Source organism: Mandrillus leucophaeus, unplaced genomic scaffold (genome assembly GCF_000951045.1).
Source record: "Mandrillus leucophaeus isolate KB7577 unplaced genomic scaffold, Mleu.le_1.0 Scaffold768, whole genome shotgun sequence".
Taxonomy (NCBI): domain Eukaryota; kingdom Metazoa; phylum Chordata; class Mammalia; order Primates; family Cercopithecidae; genus Mandrillus; species Mandrillus leucophaeus.
Window position 1 is genome coordinate 730,808 of NW_012108341.1, and position 23,577 is coordinate 754,384.

The window sequence follows — 23,577 nt, forward strand, 5'->3', positions numbered from 1 at the left end:
GTGGTCCTGATGATGAACTATAGAATCAAAGCTAAGTAATGAGGGACATGAAAGGACGATTTAAAAAAATGGTTGGGGCTGGGAATGATGGCTCACACTTGTAATTCTATCACTTTGGAAGGCTGAAGTGGGCAGATCACCTGAGGCCAGGGGTTTGAGACCAGCCTGGCCAACATGGTGAAACCCGTCTCTACTAAAAAAAAACACAAAAATAATGTCTTAGTTTATTTTGTGTTGCCACAACAGAATACCTAAGATGAGGTAATTTATGAAGAAAAGATTATCATTTAGTTCATGGTTCTGCAGGCTGGAAAGTACAGGAAAGTAGCCGGGCTTGGTGGTGCACACCTGTAATCCCAGCTACTCAGGAGGCTGAGGCATGAGAATCACTTGAACCTAGGAGGTGGAGTTTGCAGTGAGCTGAGATCGTGCCACTGCACTCCAGCCTGGGCAACAGAGCAGACTCTGTCTGAAGAAATAAAAATAACAAATAAAAAAATGGTTGGGATAATTCAACAGCAGGCTTATTATCACAGTCAATATACTCCCCAATGACATTTTTGGACTGTTTAAACCCACTGGCCACGGTTTGGATATGGTTTGTTTGTCTCCACCAAAACTCATGTTGAAATGTGCTCACCAGTGTGGTGGTGTGGAGAGGTGGGGCTTTCGGGAGGTGTTTGGGTCATGAGGGTGCTGCCCTTGTGGGTGGCTTGGTGCTTGGTCTCACGCTGGTGAGGCTGCATCTGTTCCTGCAGGAATGGATTAGTCCCACAAAAGTGGGTTGTTATGACACCAGGATGCCTCCCAGGTTTTGCCTCTTGGCACGTACTTCCACTCTGACCTTCTGCCATGATGTGATGAAGCACAAAAGCCCTCGCCAGAAGCCGAGGAAGTGTTGGTGCTGTGCTTCCTGTACTTTCCAGCCCGCAGAACCATGAACTAAATGATAATCTTTTCTTCATAAATTACCCCATCTCACGTATTCTGTTGTGGCAACACAAAATAAACTAAGACATCATTCAAAGAAAGTTTCAGTTCCAAGTATTTAAGAGTTTATTTAGAACTCTCTTTCCCTAAAAAGAGTTATTTTTAAAAAGGCATTAAGGTATAGCTTTGCTATGTATAAATGGAACAAGAGAAAAAAAGGAAATGATAAACTAAAATTCAATACTTAATTGATGGCTTAACTGTGTTCTGTCAACTAAGTAAAACATTATGTGACATAAGGAATCAAGACTAACAGTTTTTCACTCAAGTGGAGTTTCTGCAGATAATTGTAGTTGGGGGAGATCCCCTTGAACAATCAGAAGCAACAGCAAACACCTCAAACAGGTTACCCTTTTATAACTATATGATGTTATCCATGAGTCACTGATAAAGGAGTAGATTTCAGAAGATTCTCATTAGAGTCTGAGAAACTGAATTAAGGCAGCCTCAGATGACGGCCAAAGTGATTTACTGCTATACAATCCAAAATAATATTCTGGTTGAACAAAGGAACCTACAGACTCAGGAGGAAGAGAGTCCCCAAGAGGCGCTATAATGCATTTCTGAAACTCTAATGGACACGAGGTCTCACCACATGTACTTTTTCTTTCCTGCCTGCTGGACTGCTAAGGTCAAGGAAAATCACGTGCAGTGTAGTTTCATTTTTCTGCCTGCTCTACTCCTGGTCTTCTAGAAAACTCTTTTTAATTTCAACATGTGTAGAAAAAAGAGAGAATGAAGAACGGAGCTGAAAAACAAAGTACTCTAGTGAGCAATAACACCACCTTCTTGGAAGAAGATCCAAGATGATCTTGGCTAAGTTTGCAGGTAATGGCTGGTATAGTTTGTTTAGTAAAATCCTTGGCCTGAAAGAAATTGGCATTGAGATGATTCTTATTTACACATGAGTACAGTGTGATGGATTTGGTTGTAAAGAGGCTAAATGATATTTGGTTGCAATATTTTGGAAAAAAAATGACTAAAAGCTGCACATCTTTCTAGCTCTGTCATTAAGGTCTAGAAGAACAATTGTATCTGATGTCAATTATGTTCGTGGGAAATTGCTAAGTGAGCATATACTATGTGAAAGTCAAGATGACATGATGAACCAGACACTGTGCTAGGGACAAGGAGAAATCTGTCCAGCCCTCACGGGATTCACACTCTGTCTGGGAAGCAGAGGTGCACAGAGGAGCCCTGAGGCCTCAGTCAAAAGTCTATCATGCCACTCTTTATGTTATTTCCCATCTGGAATGCCATGCCCTTCTACTTTCTGGCTTTGTGAATATCTAGTCATCCTTTAAGTCCCAGGTCACCTCTCTTAACCTTCCTGAAATCTCTGTGCAGAGTATGAAATTCCCCAGGGCTTCCATAGAATTTTTCAAACTGTATTCTATCTGTTTCACATCTGCCTTCATTGCTAGTTAGTGAGCTCCTCAAATACACTAAGCATATTGTGGCAGCTTGTATTTTCCAAAGATGGTCCCAACATTACTGCTTATCCCACACATCTTCTAGAACCTTATGACTCTCCTTCAAGAGGTGGCATCTATGTCCCTTCCCCTTCATTCTGCCTTTCCCAGTGGAGTACAGCAGAATAAATGCTTCTAGGGCTAGGTCATTAAAGTTCACTTTTACCTTGTTCTCCTAGAACCCAGCCACGATGTCATGAGAAAGCCCAGGCAGCATGTGAAAAGGCCCACAGCCCACAACCCTGGCTGAGCTTTCAGCTGACAGCCAGCACCAATATTCCAGCCATGTGAGTCAGCCACCTTAAAAGGGGAGTCCTCCAGACACTAGTAGTGCTGCTCCAACTGACGTCCCATGGAGCAGAGGGAAGCTATCCCTTCCTAGTCCTGCTCAATTGCAGATTTGAGAGCAAAAAGAATGACCATGATTTTAACATACAAGTTTTGGAGTTGTTTGTTATGCAACAATAGATATCTAGAACATTTATTTTTTTATTCTCCAGTGCCTGGCACAGTGCCTGGAACATAACAGATGCTCAATACGTATGTGCATGAGGATTGATACTCTATCACTGTAGGGGCTGGATGCGACAAAGGGAATCTTCTTTAATTCCTCTGTGGGCAGTTATGGTGGAAGGAATTTTTAGCTTGTCTTTCCTTGTTGCTTTTCCCTCCCCTGCATCACAAACACAAGGACATTTCCACAGGCAGGCTTGTGGCTGCTGCTGACTATCCAATTAAATATTGGGTCTCAATGAATTCTGCCATGCTTTGAAAAAAGACAGTTGCCTAACGTTAGCATCAGAACAAAGATGTGGGTTTCTGGGAGGAACTCTGACTGTGGGCAATTTACTCAGTCATGCCCATGTTAAAAAATAGAAATAGCTGCTCCTCCATCATCTCAAAGGCAGGTGTTAGAGTTCAGACCTTGTATCTTTTAAACCAGCTGGATATTACAGAGATGGGGCTAGCATGGCCTCAAATGAAGGGACAGGGGCAATCTGTTAGGAGGGCTGGTGACTGCACTATACTGTTTGTTGTCACCTTAGCACCCCCTTCTGAGGTGTCTTCTGCATTGCTGAGAAGCTGGGACCAGAACCTGGTTCTGGTTTCCCAGAATCCCCTTCTCCATAAAGTTCTGGGTTAAAGTGTACAATAATGGGTGCTCAGATGGAAGGTGGGAAAGGAGAGGCTGTTTGTCAGGCAGGTAGTTACAGGCAGATTTGAGGTTTGAAGCAGCTCCAGGTAAGTTTTGAGAATCCCGTGCTGCAGTCAGGCATTGTTGAGATCCCAGTGGCTTCCACACCGGCATCTGAGACCTGCTGCTGTGGTGCTTCAGGCTGAAGTGATGGGAGGTAGATTCCCTGACCTTCACACCCAACCTTTTAAGTGGTCTTAAGTGTTGTGAAACTCTGTATTGAACACTTCATTCTCGGAGGACACAGAGTGGCTTTCCTGCACAACCCCAAATGAAAGAGGAGTCAAGCAGTTATAAGTACTAGGGAAGAATTTTAAAGAAGAAACTTTGGGTTTCTGGGTAGGCAAAAGTGAAGAGGCAGCACGCAGAATGAAGGTTCAACTGATTAATGGAAAAGGACAAGTTAGGGAGGTGTTTGCAACCAGGTCAGGTCAGGCCTCTCCAAAGTCCCAACATGGCTCATGCACTTGATTTTTTCCCCTGCTCCGTGCCCTGTAAGAGTTCATTCAGATGCAAACACCAGAGTCTATCTCTATCCTACAGCCAAATCCAGCTATTCCTCCTGTTTCCATATATTCCCATTCAGTTACTCCACTTACTCTTCCTACACCCATGCCAGCCTGCATGTGGGTGCACAAGACAAAGGAAACCCAGCAGTGGGAAAATTCCGCAATGCTTTAGAGAGTTGGGTTTAGAAATGCAAATTCCAATTTCTCTTTGTGCTTAGTTCACTCATTATCATAGAGATTTTTCTTGAACTCCTGAAATGAAATAGTGACTCCTTCCCAGGATTCCTGTATATTTCTCCACAATACCTATTACATCTGATATATTTATTTAAGGCCTCCCTTCCTTCAATAGTAGTAGATATTCATCAGACATTTGATGAATGAATGAATGAATTACTTCATCTGGAAATGGAGTCATTAGATACTACAAACTGCTCTTAAAATATGCCTAAGACACAACAGGAAGTGAGCTAAGCCAGGGCCCTTGCCTCAAGAGGCAGTGCTGCATCATCACTTTTGCAACTAAGGTATGTCAAGTTCAATGAATAATACTCAGCTTACACTTCATCTTTTTCAAATTTTTCACTTGTAAGGGTTACAAGCAGGAGATTGTAAACGGATTTACAGTTCTCCAGGCTGCTTCAAAGCTTTTAAATCTCTCCAAGCCATTATTGAATAATTAGTGTCATATTCATGATATATACTTTGCATAATTTTCAGCAATTTAACATCACATAGCAAAAACAGCAGGAGCAAAAATATCACAAAGAAAGGACTTCAGTTCCTTTCATAAATATAATACAATGCCCACATTTGGCACATAATGATGACAATGCAAAACGTGCTTTATATCAGAGAAGTTAAATTTGGACTGCTGAGAAACTCTTTTAGATTAAGTAAGTTTCTTTTTGTGGGATGACAATAGTTCATAATATGACTAGTTTCTCAGCTGTGCCTTGTATAATGGGTATTTTTCCCTTTAAAGTTGGTCTGTCTTGACTGAAGTAATATGCATGAGTCATATGAAATACATGTTGATTTGGAATAATTCTTAGAGTAAATCAAGATAACTTTGTACTGGTCATCTTGACCTGGCAACATAAATGTTTTGATTAAACTTTGTCTATCTAAATAAGCAAAAGCAGTTGAGGCGATAATGAGGCCCTTAGATCTTTAAACCGGTCTCAGAAATTAGAGCAAGACTGAGAGGAAAAGGAGAGAGAGCACCTTCTCTCAAACCATCACCAATTTGATAAAACTGCCCTAACAAGATGAACCAGCAAGAATACAGCCCTGATTCTATAGACTGCTATGGGGCAGTGGTAGGTGGACTGAGTCGAGTGATGAGGTGAGACTTATCATTGTATCTCTTGCCATCTACCGGGTCCCTTCAGCTTTCCTGAGACACACAAGGACTCTCAGCCCAAGAGATGACAGAGTTGAATGCCTGAGCTTCAGGAACAGGATGACCAGGGATTGAAGTCACTCCCTTCTTTATCAATACCATCAATATCAACAACAGCCATGCATTAAAGTTGTCAATATGTCCAGACTCTTTCCTAAGCATATTGTAATTTATTAACTCATTTTGTCCTCATAATAGCCCTTGAGATAGGAATCATCTGACACTTAACAAACAAAGAAACTAAGGCACAGAGAGATTAACAGCTTTACCCAGTTACTTAGTAAGTGGTGAAGTAGTAAGTGGATCTAAATCTCAGCTGTCTGACTTGAGAGCCAGTCTTCACATACTCTATTCTTCCCCTCAAACACATAGGCCTCTTTTCTGATTCAAGAGTCTGATGTTAAGAGTGCTGAAATAAGCTGGTCCAACATGGATAAAAGAATGGAAGCCCTACGCCCTGGACACTACAACAAACCATATAATGTTGGATCAAGGGTCAAATCCAGGGATTCTCAGCTAGGGATGATTCCTCCCTCCCCCGACACCAGGACGTGTGACAATGCTTGGAGGTATGTTTGGTTGTTATTATTTGAAGGAGGTGCTACTGACATTTAGTGGGTAGAGGCTAGAGATGCTGCCAAATATCCTGTAAAGCACAGAATAGCCCTCTACAAGAAAGAATTATCCAGCCCTAAATGTCAATAGGGTCAATGTTGAAAAACCCCGGAGATGAATTGACTGTTGTTACCCAGACTCAGATGTGAAAATCAGCTACCCACAATCTTTTTGTAGCAAACTCAGGATTCCACAAGCTAAGCACTGTAATAAGTCTTTGGAATATAAAAACCAGTAAGACAAAGTCCCTCTCTCAAAACAGGAGAGACATGTGTCCATGTGTTCTCATTGTTCAGCTCCCATTTATAAGTAAAAATAGGCAATATTTGGCTTTCTGTTCCTGCGTTAGTTTGCTAAGGATAATGGCCTCCAGCTCCATCCATGTCCCTACAAAGAACATGATCTTGTTCTTTTTTATAGCTGTATAATATTCTATGATGTGTAAGTACCATATTTTCTTTATCCAACCTGCCATTGATGAGCATTTAGGTGGATTACATGTCTTTGCTATTGTGAATAGTGCTGCAGTGAACATACATGTGTATGTGTCTATATGGTAGAATGACTTATATTCCTTTGGGTATATACACAGTAATGGGATTGTTGAGTTGAATGGTAGTTCTGTTTTTAGCTCTTTGAAGAATCTCCACACTGCTTTCCACAATGATTGAACTAATCTACACTCCCACCAGCAGTGTCTAAACATTCCCTTTTCTCCACAACTTCACCAACATCTGTTATTTTTTGACTTTTTAGTATTAATAATACCATTCTGACTGGTGTGAGATGGTATCTCATTGTGGTTTTAATTTTCATTTCTCTAATGCAGTGATATTGAGCTTTTAATACGCTTGTTGGCCACATGTATGTCTTCCCTCAAAATGATGACACTAGCAACATGGAATCTTTACCTTTTAGACATAGCATCCCAAAATTAGAAGAACAAATTAAAACAGAATAAATTCCAATGTGTACTTGTTCTCTCTTCACTTGGTCAAGGACCCCCATGAATTTCGTGTTTGCTGGCATCTCAAAAAGGGCTGTCTGAATACCACAGATTTGGCAGCATCTCTACTACTAACTCAATACCAGTGGTAATGTACGCTGATGGTGCCTGGAATGACCCTCAGCCAAACGGGCAGTGCCTACCTCCCACCACCTCCACAGACCTCAGCCAATGACTGACTGACGTGGGGGCCCGTGTCTGAAAAGTGGACCAGCTCTATGCTGCACCTGCTGATTACCGAGCTCCCCTGTGGGATCAGGCTGAAGGTAGTGTCCAGCTGAGGCCACACTTTTGGCTTAGCTGTTCTTTTCTGCTCCTCTCACTCCCCTTTCTCCTAAGATTGCCCCACCCATCAACAACTTGAAAAATTCTCACCTCAAGTTCTGCTTATGCTTAGGAAATCCAACCTAAGACACAAGTTAACAGAAAAGCCACCGCAAGTGTGGACTGACATTGGTAGCTCCTGAAAGACACTCAAGGAATCTCCAGGGCTCTGAGGTTCAGAAGAAAATCTGCTTTCTCCTTTCTTTGGTTATGACTGTCCTAAATTCTCCTTTCTCTTCACCTCAACTTGAGACCCTTGGTAATACATGTGCATGACATATAAGAAGCTTGAGTGGAGCGAAGTGGAGATTATTGGGTGAAGAAGTCTGATTTTCTTTTTTTTTTTTTTTCAGAACAGAAAGCACTAGAGGATAGAAATCTGGGTAGTGCACATAGTCCTGACACTGATTTATTTGAGACACTCATTACCATATTTTCAACTGTGAAGGAAGGGAGGACACTGTCATTCTGGTATCCTCCGAGTTCTGGATACCGAGAGAGCACCTACAGCAACAAGCTGGATGTGGTTGCAGTATAGAAATGGGGATGAAATTAGGGGAATTTGGGCAGGAAGCCTACAAGGGCAGAGAGCCATCTGCATGAGATTAGTTCTTTAAATAGGGAAATCTTTGTGAAGATTTCCCTTGAATGGGGTAAAGAAACATTGGGATGGACAACCAAACACAGTTTTGTTGTTGTTGTTTTTCTTTTTTTTGTTTTTAAGCTCTGAATTGATCTATAACTTTACACCCAGATGAATTGAAAACCAAATCCTCTCCAAGCAGATAAACATCTGAACCTCGATCATACTAAACTTGTTACCAAATGTATTCCCAGTTCTTTCAAGAGCATTAAAGTATAAATCTCATTAATGCATACACAGTAACAACATATGACCCGCCGACGTTGCTATTCCTAATGGTTGCATTATAAAGGATTTATAAACTGTATGAAAAATTTTCTTAAAGTTTACCTTGAAAACTATTCTAAAGTAAAAGTGTTAACACATTGTATTTAGCTGTTATGATAACGGTAATGATGACAATAATGTAGTTTACTAAATGCTTACCATGTAAAAGGCACAGAGATAAGCATTCGATATAAATGATCTCATTTAATTAAAATAACCCACGAGATAAATCCCATTATTAGCCTTATTTTGCAGATAAGTTAACTTTTACAAGGGCACACAGCTTGTAATGGTAGAACCAAACGAACACTCAGAATGTCTGATCTCAGACTTTTAATCACTGTATTAATTACCTATTGCTGCACAATAAATTACTATAGGCTTGGAGGCTTACAACTACACATATTAATTATCTCACAGTTTCTACAGGGTGGCAGTCAGGCACAGCTGAGCTGGGTTCTCTGCTTTAGGGTCTCACCAGGCTATGACGTAGGTCTTGCCTGGGGCTGTAGTCTCATCAGTGGCTCAACTGAAGAAAGACCTGCTTCCAGGATTCTCAGTTATTGGCAGAATTCATCTCCCCGTGGCTATAGGACTAAGATCTCTGCTTGTCGCTGGATGTCAGCTGGGAGTGACTCCCAGATCCTAGAGGCTACCCCACCTTTCTTTGCTATGTGGCCCTCTTCATAGACTGTCTCACAGTATGGTAGCTTACTTCTTCAAAGCCAGCAAGAAGGGTCTCTCTAATGCCAGTCTGCTGAGATGAGGTCTTATATACTGTAAGAAAATCACAGGCGTGACATCCCATTACATTTGTCATATTCTATGATGGTAAAGACCATATTCTATTGCTTAAATATAAGCCACAGTTCCCACCTGAACTCAAGGGGAAGGGATTATCCAAAGGTGTGAAAAGGAAGCAGGCATCACAGACCTTAGAGTGTGTCCACCACGAGAACTAGCCAAGTAATGCAGAATTCTATCATTCTCGGGCCACCTTCACAATTTTTGTCAGATTTGTCATATCATCTACAATATCTTAATTTCGTATATTTCTTTAAATAACTCACTTTATAAAATAATAATTTTACAAAATCTTTTATATCAGTCATAAATGGAAAACAAATATCACTTGCCATAAATAGAAGACAGCTGAACAAATACACTGGAAGTAAAACAATAATATGAAATTTAGAAGTAAAAATTAAGAAAAACAAAGATTGGCACTACTTTGTATTTTTGCATATATAAGCCCACTTAATCTTCATCATTTACAATAAATGATATTACCTTCATGATTAAAAACGGAAACAGAGATCCATAAAAATCTGATAAACTGCCCATGACCACTCAGCTTATAAGCGGTTGTATACCAAGATTCAAGTCTATGGCTACTAGAGGCCAAAGTACGTAAGAACCACAGTCTGGGCAGCACCCAACTTCATTATGCACCGCAATTTTCCTTGTTCCTTTACCTTTTCATAATACTACTTGTCTTCTCAGTCTATCTCCTAACTTCTTTCTTTTTTTTTTTTTTTTTTTTTGTGAGACAAAGTCTTGCTCTGTTGCCCAGGCTGCAGTGCAGTGGCATGATCTCGGCTCACTGCAAGCTCTGCCTCCTGGGTTCACACCATTCTCCTGCCTCAGCCTCCTGAGTAGCTGGGGCTACAGGCGCCCACCACCATGCCCAGCTAATTTTTTATTTTTTATTTTTTTATTTTTAGTAGAGACAGGGTTTCGCCGTGTTAGCCAGGACGGTCTCGGTCTCCTGACCTTGTGATCTGCCCGCCTCGGCCTCCCAAAGTGCTGGGATTGCAGGCATGAGCCACCGTGCCCAGCCTCTAACTTCTTTAACCCTGAGATTCACCTTTACATACCAGAAATCAACACAATATAAGGGCAAAGAGCAAGTATGCTTAGCTTTTAATACTGGCTTTATCTCTTACTACTTATGTTGCCTGGGGCAAGTTACCAATGGTCTCACCTGTTAAACGGGAATTATAATAGTAAGTGATTAATAAACGTGAGCATAAAAATATTGATAATGTAATTTGTATCATAGTACAGAGAAGTAGCCGAGATACTCAACCTCAACTGTGCACCCGCATGTGCTCACGCATGTGTGTGTGTGCGCTAACTGCAGTTGCATTTTTCACTCCTGAGAGATGAGTGCAAACAGAAACAATTTCCACAAATTGTATTGTTTGTACATTTCAGTTTTTAAAGCTTACTACATTTTATCTCTTTTGGGGGCAATGTATTTGAGTGTGTCTGAGTGGGTATGGGGTCTCAGAAGCAAAGTGAAGGGTTGGCCTTACCAATGAGTATGGACAGGACACCCTTAGCACTGCGGAAAGGTTGCATCTGTGGGCACAGAGGCAGATAGGTGAGTCCATGCAATGAGAGATACTTGTGGTCATTCTTTTCTTATTGCTTCAAGGATATTTCTCTAAAAATTCTTCCTCCACTCTTCCCAACATCAATTTTCCATCTCAAATATATAGTTTTTGTTAGCATGAAAACATGTATTTATTTCTCTCATCTAAAATAGAAAGAACTCTCTTTTGACCCAACTTCATACTCCAGTTATCATTCTGTTTCTCTCTGTTCCTTTACAGTGAAACATATTGAAAGAACGATTGGTATTTGTTGTCTCTGTATTTTCTCTTCCCATTCTTTCTTAAAGACACTTTAATGAAGCTTTCACCCCCGACTTCTCCACTGAAACTTCTCTTGCCCAGACCACCTAAACTGGCCAGATTGCTAAATCCAATGATTAACTTTCAGCCTTGATCGTACACACCCCATCAGCAGCATTTGACACAGTTGATTCCTCCGTCTCTCCTGAACCACACTCTCCTCTAGATTTCCCTTCTGGCTCCTTGGTGACTCCTTCTTAGTCTCTTCTGCTGCCTCCTTTTTATCATCCAAATTGTAACACTAGTGTTCCCCATGGCTCAATCCTTGGACCTCTTCTCAATTTGATTTGCAGTTACTCCTTTGGAGATCTCATTCAAATGCATATCTCTAGCCCAGATCTCTCCTTGAAACCCAGACTCTTCTATCTTATCCAACATCTCCATTGGGATACCTCAAACTTAACAAGTCTACAATCTGACCTACTCTTTTCCACATTCCACATCCCTATAAGTGGCAACTGTCTTCTCTCAACTTCTTAGCTAAATACCATGTGTCAGACAAATAGTCTGTGACTCTTCTCTTTTACACTGCCCATTCAATCTATCTGCAATTCCCATCAGCACTACTTTCTACTCTTTTCATCTTCTTCTCTTCTATGTGCTTGACCAATTCTTGCATCTCTTTCCTGGATTCTTGCAACGAATCTCCTAATTATGCTCCTGCTTCTGCCCTTGCCACCTCCACCTCCCACAGTCTAATCTTACCAGGCAACCCGAGAGTCCTTAATAAAACGGAAAACAGCTCTTATACTTGTGCTCAAATCTCTCCGGTGGCTTCCTATGTCACTCAGAGAAAAGCTAACATCCCCCAGTGACCACTAAGGCTTCCAATGCCTTGTTAGTATGATTTCCCACTATTCTTCACCTTGCTCAGTGAACGTCAGTCATACTGGCATCCTCACTGTTACATGAACACCCAGGCATGCTCCATCCTGTGGAGCTGTTCTCTTTGCACTTGCTATTCTCTTTCTGTGGAAAAGAGGCCCACTTTTTCTGACTTTTATAAAATTGCAAGCCCCTCTCAACACTTCCTGCCTTACTTTTTTCTCTTTAGCACTTACTAATATTTGTATATATTGTACATATTTTTTGCTTAAGTTCCAACAAGGCAGGGATTTTTTTCTGTTTTATTTGTTGCTGTTGAGACCATAGTCTTTAAAGCAATACCTGGCATAGAGTGTGCATGCAATAAATATTTCTTGAATGAAATAACCATCATCAAGATGATATGATTTACCTAATTATATTAGTTTTGTAATGACTGTAATGATAAAAGTCTTCCCCAATGTTTCACATGATTCTAAAGCAGGAGGGTGCTCCGTTAATACAATTGCTACTCATACATTCCAAATAATTCCAAGTTAACTCATCCTATTACTAGTTATACAAAGGAAAAGATAAATGTCTTATTGATGACAGTGATTTCAAAATAGGTACCCAAAGATCAATAATGGACATAGAATTAAAAATGAAAAAAAATCAAGAATAGAAAATGTTAATTAGTAAATATGAGCTCACCTTTAAGAAGGGAATCAATTTTAAGTGGATAGATACTAAGAAGTAAATCACCTGGACTTCAATGATATTTTGTTTGGGAACTTTGTTGTAAATTGCTTTCTCTGGGCTATCATGAAAGTTGAATTGCAGAGTATTAAAGACCCAGGGTACCAAAGCAAGCACTTATCTGTTGACTAACCAGCCTGCAGCAAAGGTTTTAAGAAAGATTGAACTTGACTATGTCCTCACTTTTATCATGAATTAAAGATTATCCTAGTTGTGTTTCTTGAAATCCAATGTTAAAGAGATAAGGATGTTAAACTGTACTAGACAGCCTGTCTTTGTCTATTTGGAAACATAAGCCTCTGTCTGGGAAACATGTTTTTCATAGTTGTTGGACATCATGACAGCAGCTAATTAAGAAGATACTAATAATACATAAAATGTACATAGTGTCAAATGTTTCAGATGTACAAGGGTCCTTGGGGTGTTTTTTCTTTTCCACCCTTAACTAAGTTATTCATTTTATGTCCTATAAAAGGTTGAATTAACTCCTGGAAGCTGAAATCGCCATTAAAATTATCTTTCTGCTGTAGCTGTTTATAAAAAAACTTGATTTAAATAAAAGTACTTCCAATGGTTTCTAAATTTAATAACATGATATAGATCCTTCATATAAAAATTCTGCCACTTATTATAGAGAACAAAGGATGAAGGTTTGTTTATTGTTCAGCCAAGGGATTTTCTTTAAATTATTTGTGGCAGGGAAAAATTAATTTATCTATAAGAGAACGTGCAAAGGCCCTTTTCTTGCTGAGCTGACTGAGGCCATGAAGATTCAAAGCAGAGCTGGGAGGCTGCGTGAGAGACAAATTGCACCACTTATGCAAAGCCAGGGCAAGACTGGAGCCAGGCAGCAGGAGAGGCCACTTGTGAAGAAGGTTCCAGAAAGGGGAAGACCTAGCTGTTTGTAGTGCCTAAAAGATTGTAGAAGAAAGGAGAAACATGGAAGGTGATGCCCAGAGAAGAACTTTTGGGGGAAAGTGGGGAGGGGGGAAATGCTTAGATAAGTTTTTATGAAGTTTTGCCATATAGTGATAATTCCCTTTTTCCAACTGTTTTTTTTTTTCCAGTACACATTAAAACAAATACCTGTAAACATTTTTTTAAAAATTCTAACAAACAAAATTATCTTGTATATAGACAAAATTGTACAAGCAGTCCATCCCTCACAGCATGGTCCACACTGTACTGTGTAGCACAACTGTACAACAGGCCAAATGATCCTCCTCAAACTTTGGTAGCTGAACACTGCAGTACAAGTGATGCTTTAGGATATACAACAGGACATTTTCCATCACTTTAATGTTCACTATGTGGAAAAGCATTAGGTTTTTTGAGTTCTAACTAATAAATTATGAAATAACATTGAAAAGATCTATACAGAAGGAGCCCTAGGCCTGTAGAGAACACTTATGAAGCTTAAAATATAAATCTTGCATTAATTGAACAAAGCTACGTAGTTCTGATGGGAATCAGAATTTTGACAGAGTCAGAATGGGTCAGAGGGAGGCCTTCCATTATTTCAGATTAAGTAGCAATTCAGATCTTTTATTTCTTCATATAAAAATTCTGCCACTTAGGAATGAGAATAAAAGATGAAGGCATGATTAAGGAGAAAAATATGAATGTGCTATTAAAGTTAAGAAAAAAATGTAATTGTCTTACTGAGACAATTTAGAACTTAAAGAGTAAGATTTATCAATTATACACTCAGTTTGTATAGGAAAGATTTTCTGGAACTCCACAAAGGTGGAAGAAACAACATTTTTAATTATGTTTGTTGCTCCAGGGAACTTCTAATTAAGATGGTCTTTGAGAAAGATGGTTCTACTTTCCTGAGAATAAGAACCTGTTTCCTTACAGCCACATTCATCTCACCATTTTTCCAATTCTCTTGGAGACATTCCAGAAAAATGCTGCTTCTGTGTTATAAACGTTCAAGAGGTGAGGTCAGCCTAACAGATCTGAAAAAATCCCATTTATCTGAAGTGTCCCAAGATCAGATAACAAGTATATGCATATTATGCTTCTAATATTTGATACCTTGGCACAACTCGCAGGTTGCACAAACTGCAACAGTATCATACAAAGAAGAACCTGGATGTCTGACTTCAAAGATCTATCCCCTCAGCCTTGAGGAGCAGAATCAGAAGTAAACATCTTAAATTGCCAATATGTTATTCTTGTTGACTATGAAAAGCTCCAGAAGCTTTGCACAATGTTTAGGGAGAAGCTGAGAAGAGTTACATAATTCAGTTAACGGGCCAAGTTCTACAAATGTGCACAGTATTCCTGGGAACACCATAAGCCCATCGTGGATTACTGTCAGAGGCCTGGCTGCCCTCTTGTACATTCCTTACTTAGTTCTTTCTTGAAGCTCCACATGCAGAGAAGGAGGGAAGGGGAAGAACCAAACATTGGTAAGGTCACTCTTGAGCTTGGGGACCTAAAAAAAATAGCCTGAATGTCTGTTAAAACTGGAATCATTTTTGTAAATTCCAGCTGCTTTTGGCCAAATTGGCCAAGCAGTCTCCTCTGGCGTACAAGGATGCCCAAGCTCATGATATTTCCCGAAATGTAAAAAGAGCCTCTAGAGAGAGTGACTGCATTTCACTCAAAGTTTTCTGTAATCTATGCGAATAGAACCCTCCATTTACATACCTGGAGAAACAGCAGACGTAGTAAGTTAGATAAAGAATCACACTTTGAAACAATCCATTTAATTGGAATAGAATATTTTGATTTACATGGAATCATCTGGCATTAAAATTATCTCAAAAGCAAACTGTGCTATGAAAGTCTAAATGCTAGAACATTCCCCAAACTCTGAAGACTGGGAAACTCTGACCAAATGAAATGTTTGGTTAACACTATGACTACTTGCTTATTTCCTATTGCCTCTTAATATGAACAGATATGTACATATTTTTTCTCAACCAAGCAAACTATTTACCTCTTTCTCCATTTGCAATCCTTCTGCTCTAATATTTCTTTCAAATACTTCTCTCTTTTCAGTCTGGGGGTTGGATTTTCTGTACACAAGGATGTAGTCAATTCGACACTTCCCATCTCTAAAGTAAAGTCCATTTGATTTGTTTCTTTCTGGCACTGTCTGCACACAAAGAGAAAGGGACCAGTTTAAGTCATTCATCAAACTAAGGTTCAAGTGAGTAATGTTAAAGAACAATTAAAACTAAATAACTTTTTCAGGTCAGGCGCAGTGGCTCATGCCTGTAATCCCAGCACTTTGGGAGGCCGAGGTGGGTGGATCACGAGGTCAGGAGTTCAAGACCAGCCTGGCCAATATGGTGAAACCCTGTCTCTACTAAAAATACAAAAATTAGCTGGGCATGGTGGCATGCACCTGTAGTACCAGCTACTCTGGAGGCTAAGGCAGGGGAATTGCTTGAACCTGGGAGGCGGAGGTTGCAGTGAGCCAAGACTGCGCCACTGTACTCCAGCCTGGGTAACAGAGTGAGACTCTGTCTCAAAAAATAATAATAATTTTTTCATTGTGTTCAATTACATATTCATTAGTGAAAAATGTAATTAAGAGGAAACAAAATAAAAATTAGAAGAAGCATTGAGTTAAGTGGGCAAAATGTAAAACATCTAAAAATACCGAGTATAGCCAAGGATGTGAAGCAACTAAGGACTTTCATATTCTGCAGGTGAGATGAGAGTGAAAATTGATATTCTCACTCTAGAAAACACATTAACATTATCTTGCAGAACTGAATATCTGCATAACATGTAAGCCTAGAGAAAAATTCTTGATAAGGCAAGTAGGAGTCATGTATATGAATATTCATAGCAACATTATTTATAATAGTAGAAAAATGTTTAAAGTTGGAGTCAACTCAAATGTCTATGAACAGACAATAAATAGATAAATAAATTTTAGAAAGTTCATTTACTGGAATATTATACAGCAGTAAAAATGAATAAACTATAGTTGCATCTAACAATAAAAAAGAATCTTAAAAACAACACTGATGAAAAAAAAGCAAGTCTCAGAAGACTTCATACCACATGATATCATTTTTCACAAAGCATAAAATAAAGTAAATCTAAGTTGTTAAGACTACAAATCTATGTGGTAAAACTGTCTTTAGAGCAAGAGAATAAAACATAATAAAATTTAGAAAGATGGTACCTCTGGTAGGGTAGAGGTATGGGATTGAAAGTAGCTTCAGTGGTTTTAGGAATATTCTAGTTCAGTGTTTCTCTTTTTTTTTTTTTTTAACCCACAACAAAAAAAACATTCTATCTTTGTGTGCATATATGTAAACATACATATACATAATACGAGACAAGTTTCACAAAACAATTATTTACCCTTTCTATTTGCATACACTCTAATATTAATTTTCCAGTCCATTAAAAAACAACTAGAGTAGTAATCTACAACTAGGTTGCCACTATAATTTGAAAAATAGCATTCTAGTTCATAAATCAGATGGTGGTTCCAGGTGTTCATTTTATTATTACACTTTGTAACTTACATAGAAGTTACAAATATTATTTTGCAGTAATATTAGAAAGTAAAGAACAAAAGGAATAGACTGAACTTTCATCCAGGCTCTTCAGGCTTGCTGTACAGCATTGAAAGAGATCATCAAGTACGGGCTCGTTGGGCTAGAGCCAAATTCCCCGCCTAACAGGTTTCAAAATTGTGTCTATAAACCCAGCCAGGTAAAAATGGTGGATTCTATCTTTTCCAATGGTAGTATGAAGAAGGCAAACATGCCAGACCCAAAGGACCATTGCTAGAAACCACATTCTTGCACAAACCTTAACCGAAAAAACATCTCAGCTGGGGGAATGGAATGACCATGTACCATGTCTTGGTGTAGACATTTTCGGTTGATGACCAATCCTCACTGACTATGTTTTGGCTTTTACATTAAGAGACACTCAGGAGTCTACCTGAATAAGCACTTTAGTAACACTTATTTGCCAAGCAAGAAGGCTGCCCTGTGAATTCAGCATATTAGCATCTGCCTTCAAAAATGGCTTCAGCCAAGACATCAGGAGGGGTATTGGCTCCAAGCAGAACAATGAGTTGTACCACCTTCAGCAAAGCCCTAACATTTCTGAGACTGGTTCCTCATCTGTAAGTTACAGGGATGAGACTAGTTGCTGTCTGAGGTCCCTTTTAAAGTCCATTCATTATGCCACATTATGGTATCCGAAGTATCTATGTGAACAGATAATAACAGAATGAGTTTTTTCTTAAAATGAAACAAACAGAAAAAAATGGAAAAAGAAACATGAATAGCTGCATATGGTATTTGTAGGGTGAGGTCTGCAAAGCTTGGTAAGAGTAAACGATTTTCTCTGTCCCAGGTGTCATCCTTTCAGTAGTTAACTAGCTCTGGAATATAAAAAGCATTAGGAATATGAAATAAATAAATTACTCTGATTTGGTGTGCCTATTAATTGTACCCAGAGCATGTACAAAGGAAATATGAAACTCTATTGAGACACAACCTGAACAAAGGGGAATGCCTCCAACAAAATACTAATTTTTCCCAAATGGCACACAAATAGATGGGTCCACTTACAGCTGCAACGAAGTTTCCAGATTACAGAGGCAAATGGAAAGTCAGAGAGGCTTTAGACAACACAATCAACTGAAGGCTGGTGCATTTTAGGTCACCATTCTACCTACTGGGGGATCTATACAAGGAAGCCCATCCCTGTAAAGCTTATTTTGTACCAGTGGGAGACACTCAAGAATGCAGGCTATCTTAAAATGACAGACAGTTTAAAGAAATGATAGGTTTAAGAAAAACTGAAACTTTGTTTTGAGTGGAGGTAGATTTAGGACCCTTGAAATATGCTTAGACATGGGGGATGTCAAAGGAATATAAAACCTGTCCCTTGTTTTATAAGAGCCTACAGTTCAATGAGATTATGACTTTAAACAGTCCATTGGAACATGCTTCATAGGTTCCTACCGGGATCATGAATTACATTTGTAAGAAATCATATACTCTTACCTCTCCCCCGGCTTCCAATCTGCTGGCATCATCTGAAGTACTAGTCAGGTTTCCAGGGTGAAGAAGAGAATCGTCATCTTTGCAAGGACTGCTGACAGCTTCTAATTCATCAAAAAGAATATTGACATCCTTGGCCACTAGAACCAAAGTAAATACATTATAAGGAGGGTAAAAATCTGGGATCTTGAAAGCAATACTAAAAGAGAAAACATCTCCCTTTGGGTTCATATTTTCCCATCATTTCAATAACACTTTGAGTGACAGGTATATTATTTCCTAAAAGAAAAGGATGTCAGACATAAAACATGATTGACCAAACAGTGTATTCATTAGGCAAGAGTAAGGAAAATAAAAAGCAGAGTACCTCTGTAACGTAAATATAATTTGTCTTTCATGATAGCAGGAGGTGTTATATTTGTTTAGCTTTCCTTTACACAGTTGCTTAGCATAAGGTGCTTTGATCTAAGACTTCTAGGTTGGAAAAGGGTTGGAGATGACCTACACTTTTAAATTTTATTTTACTTTTTCATTTAAGTGTCGTACAGCTTGCCAAGTGATCCCATAAAAGTGCCACTTGCACTGTTCAGTAAGAACTGTGATTTTTTTCCTCCTTTGTTACTTCTCTAAGGCAGAACAGAGAAAACCTAATGCAATAATAAAGCATGCAGTTAAGATTTTCGGCCTTTTTTCTTCCTCTTATCCTGAATTGAAATAATCAAGTGAGCCATTCAGAAGCTCTCTCAAAAGACTGTTGATGTTAATAACATGTCAATACATAAAGTGCTGTATATCACGGTTCTAGGTACAGACTACAACGTTCAAATGCAAAGTGCCTTACAGCATGCCAGAAAGTTAAGTTCATCACCAGCAGAGGAAAGATTACAATGCCAGGTATGGGTTGAGTCCCTTCTTTTTTATCCACTTCAATTATGGGCCAGCATTGCAGTTCACTTTTTCTTTTGATGCTTTAGAAATGGCTGAGGGTTTATAACCAGTCAGAAGCCACTGCACAAAATAATTCATGAGGGATTAGGTTCTTCTTACCCAAGCTTGTAATAGAGTATTCATTTTTTCATTCAAAAACATTTCAGAGATGTGCACATTGTGTGTCAGGCACAGAGCTGCATGATGATTGCACCTTGGTAAATAAAAGTGACCTGGCTTCCTGCCCTTGTGGCAATAACTAAAGAAAACAAAGACATGCAAATTGTGGTGAATTCTCTAATGAAAAGAGCAGAGTTTGGATATAGAGAGAATAGAGATGATCTACTTAGAAGAGATGACTAGGTATAAAGCTATATCCAAGCATGTGATTTTAGGCAACTCTTTTAGCTTTTCAAGTTTCCCATCTGTAAAATATAATGGGCATAGAAATAAAATTAACATTTATTGCTAACTGTGAGAGGATGAATTATGACCCCCCAAAGGTGATCCAATTTCTAGAACCTGCTAATGTCTTACCTTTTTATCACCGAAAGGATTTTATAGATGTGTGAAACCAAGGATCTTAAAATGGGGACATTATCTTAGACTTTATAGGTAAGCCTGATGTTAATTACAAGGGTCTTTAGAAGAGGGAGGCAAGAAGGCCAGAATCAGAGAGAAAGATTGGAAGATGCTATGCTGCTGGCTTTGAGGATAGAGGATGCGCCCACAAGCCAAGAAACTCAGGTGGCCTTTAGAAGACAGAAAAGACAAAAAAGCAGATTCTCCTCGGGAGCCCCCAGAGAGGAGAGTCTTGATTTTGGGACTTCTGACCTCCAGAAGTATAAGATAATAAACATACTGTTTGAGGCCACTAAGCTTGTAGTCATTTGCTACAGGACCAAAAAGAAACTAAAACAATGGATTATAGCATTTTAGACCTATAAGGCTACAAAGAAAAAATATCATGGCCTTTTTATACAGCCAAGGGTTGTAGCACCTACACTGTGCCAGGTACTGTGCTAGGTGCTTATGGAGAGGACCTAACACTTTTTGAGGAAGAGTAACATGTCCAGTGTTTTGGAAGGTGTCAAGATCAAAGACAACTTCCCTGACCACTGGATGTAAAAAGATCTCCCTCCCATAATTATTCTCCTCTCATTGTTCATTTCCTTCCCAGTACTTACCACAATCCGTAATTGTCTTATTTGTTCACTTATTTATTAGACTTGTTTACAGGATGTTTACCTTATTACAATGTAAGTTCTATAGAGCAAGGACCTTGTCCGTCTTGATTGATGTACAGAGGCTCTGGCACAGAGTAAGCCTTCAACACAGAATGACAGAATGATGACCTTAAGATGGTCACAATGTAATGATACCTGAGAGCCCTTTTCCTCTAACATTCTATGGTTCTGGGACTTTGCATATGGTTTTCCTAACATGATTCTTATTCACAAGCCAGGACTCCACAGTTTCAAGTAATGTGATTAAATTTTCAAGCAGACAGTGATTAAATTAAATTTCAAGTCGATGTTGATGAGATTTGAACAATAAGATAAAAATATCATTTAACCAAGTCAGAAGACCTGCTCCCTATTCTGAACACTGCCACTTAGCTGTATAAATATGTGCTTCTGTTTCCTCACCGGTGAGACAGGAATAGCAAACTTCTCTCTCAGGGTGGCAAAGAGGATTAGATCAATGTGCATATTAGCAGGGTGGCTGACACATGGCAGACCCAAAACAAATGCTGATTTGTTGATTCTAGCTAGACTCTGGGAGCTTAAAGTGAGTATTTTGGTCTTATCAATATAAGGAGGCAGAAGAGATATTTACAACTTGGAATGGTTGTTATGAGAAATGGTTTGGGATGGGTTGTGAGATAAACGGGAAACTAACAAGGACACTGAGGTTCATGTCTAGGTAACCGGCTCATACTAAGGAGAAACTCTTGATATATGTATGTATCCCCCAGGCTTTTGCCAAGGATAGAAAATACCAGGTTATCTTCTATCAATATTACTTTCTGACACTGGCACAATCAGTTCAACAATGCCCTCCATGTCCATGGTTCTCAACTGGGACCAATTTTGTCTCCCAGACCACATTTGACATTGTTTGGAGATATTTTTATTGTCATTACTGGGGAGAGGGGGACAGTGAAAGTGGTATTCAGTGAGTAGAGGCCAGGGACGCTGCTAAACATCCTACAATGCACAGGACAGCACCTACCACAGAGTGATCAAGCCCAGAATATTAATTAGGTGCTGAAGTTGAGAATTCCTACTCTTCATGAAAGGCCCAAGGGATTTGACTCTAGAAGCAGCAGCTAACTTGGGAAAGGGAGAGAGGTCTTTCTTTCCCATCAGAATCACTGTCTGGAAGTCATGGGGCTGCTGCCACTTGAGCTCAGGAAAATCAGTCGGTCATGGCAATCCATTAGAGAATAGGTGATATTAAGACAACCTTATCGCCTGCCAGCCACTCAGTATCTTCAGCAGAGATGAGATAGTCTGCTGTGAGAGAATGCCCAGCTGAACCCATGGTCAGTAAGAAGACTGTAGACCATATAAACACTCCACAGGCATAAAAAGCATGTGCCCTTCATCCATATTTCATCACTGTTTCTGATATTATCAGCTATAACTACAAGGTAAGTTTTAGAAACAAAATAAAATCTTTGATTCAAACTTACATTGATTCTCTAAGAAGAAAAAAGCAACTCTTAACTTTCAACGTTAACCAATTTTTAAAAATAAATTATAATCAATAAGTATTTATTCAGTGCCTACCATGGGCAGACACTGAGCTGAGCTAGGAAACGGGGCTGAAATACTGGACATCCCAGGCACGGCCCTGCTCTCAGAGCTCACTGTCCAGTCAGAGCGGGAGTGAGGCCTTTCCATCCATGGGCACAAACATCACAAAGATGCTGTTCATCCAAACAGGGTCACTTGTAAATGAATCCCATCACCCTCCTTAGACTTCTTCTCCTAAATAGAAAAATGTTCGATAATTATTTGCCTGGTAGAATCTTGCTGTTAGGTTCATTAAATGAGAAAGACAGTCAAATACTCTGAGAAGTCCATTAAGAATGACAAGAAGGATGGGAGGCAAGGCTGGTTCAACACATGCAAGTCAATAAACATAATCCATCACGTAAACAGAATCAATGACAAAAACCACATGATTATCTCAATAGATGCAGAAAAGGCCTTTGACAAAATTCAACAGCTCTTCATGCTAAAAACTCTCAATCAACTAGGTATTGATGGAATGTAGCTCAAAATAATAAGAGCTATTAATGACAAACCCCCAGCCAATATCATACTGAATGGACAAGAACTGGAAGCATTCTCTTTGAAAACAGGCACAAGACAAGGATGACCCCTCACCACTCTTATTCAACATTGTATTGGAAGTTCTGGCCAGGGCAATCAGGCAAGAGAAAGAAATAAAGGGCATTCAATTAGTAAATGAGGAAGTCAAATTGTCCCTGTTTGCAGATGACATGATTGTATATTTAGAAAACCCCATCATCTCAGCCCAAAATCTCCTTAGGCTGATAAGCAACTTCAGCAAAGTCTCAGGATATAAAATCAATGTGCAAAAATCACAAGCATTCTTATACACCAATAATAGACAGAGAGCCAAATATGAGTGAACTCCCATTCACAATTGCTACAAAGAGAATAAAATACCTAGGATTCCAACTTACAAGAGACGTGAAGAACCTCTTCAAGAAGAACTACAAACCACTGCTCAAAGAAATAAAAGAGGACACAAAACAAATGGAAGAATATTCCATGCTCAGGGATCAGAATAATCATTATCATGAAAATGGCCATACTACCCAAGGTAATTTATAGATTTAATGCCATCCCCATCAAGCTACCGATGACTTTCTTCACAGAATTGGAAAAAACTACTTTAAAGTTCATATGGAACCAAAAAAGAGCC

The 23,577-nt window shown here is 39.3% G+C and overlaps 1 protein-coding gene across 3 annotated transcripts in view; it reads right to left on the reverse strand.

The window, feature by feature from the left end:
• Nucleotides 1-23,577, reverse strand: part of ANO4 (anoctamin 4) — a 425,382-nt gene that overhangs the window by 161,425 nt on the left and 240,380 nt on the right. For all 3 annotated transcript variants that reach the window (XM_011966635.1, XM_011966636.1, XM_011966634.1), the window contains 2 exons: nt 18,691-18,827; nt 15,639-15,797 (listed from right to left, as the gene is read on the reverse strand). In XM_011966635.1, the coding sequence (XP_011822025.1) occupies nt 15,639-15,797; nt 18,691-18,827 (296 nt within the window). The remainder of the gene's footprint in view (nt 1-15,638; nt 15,798-18,690; nt 18,828-23,577) is intronic.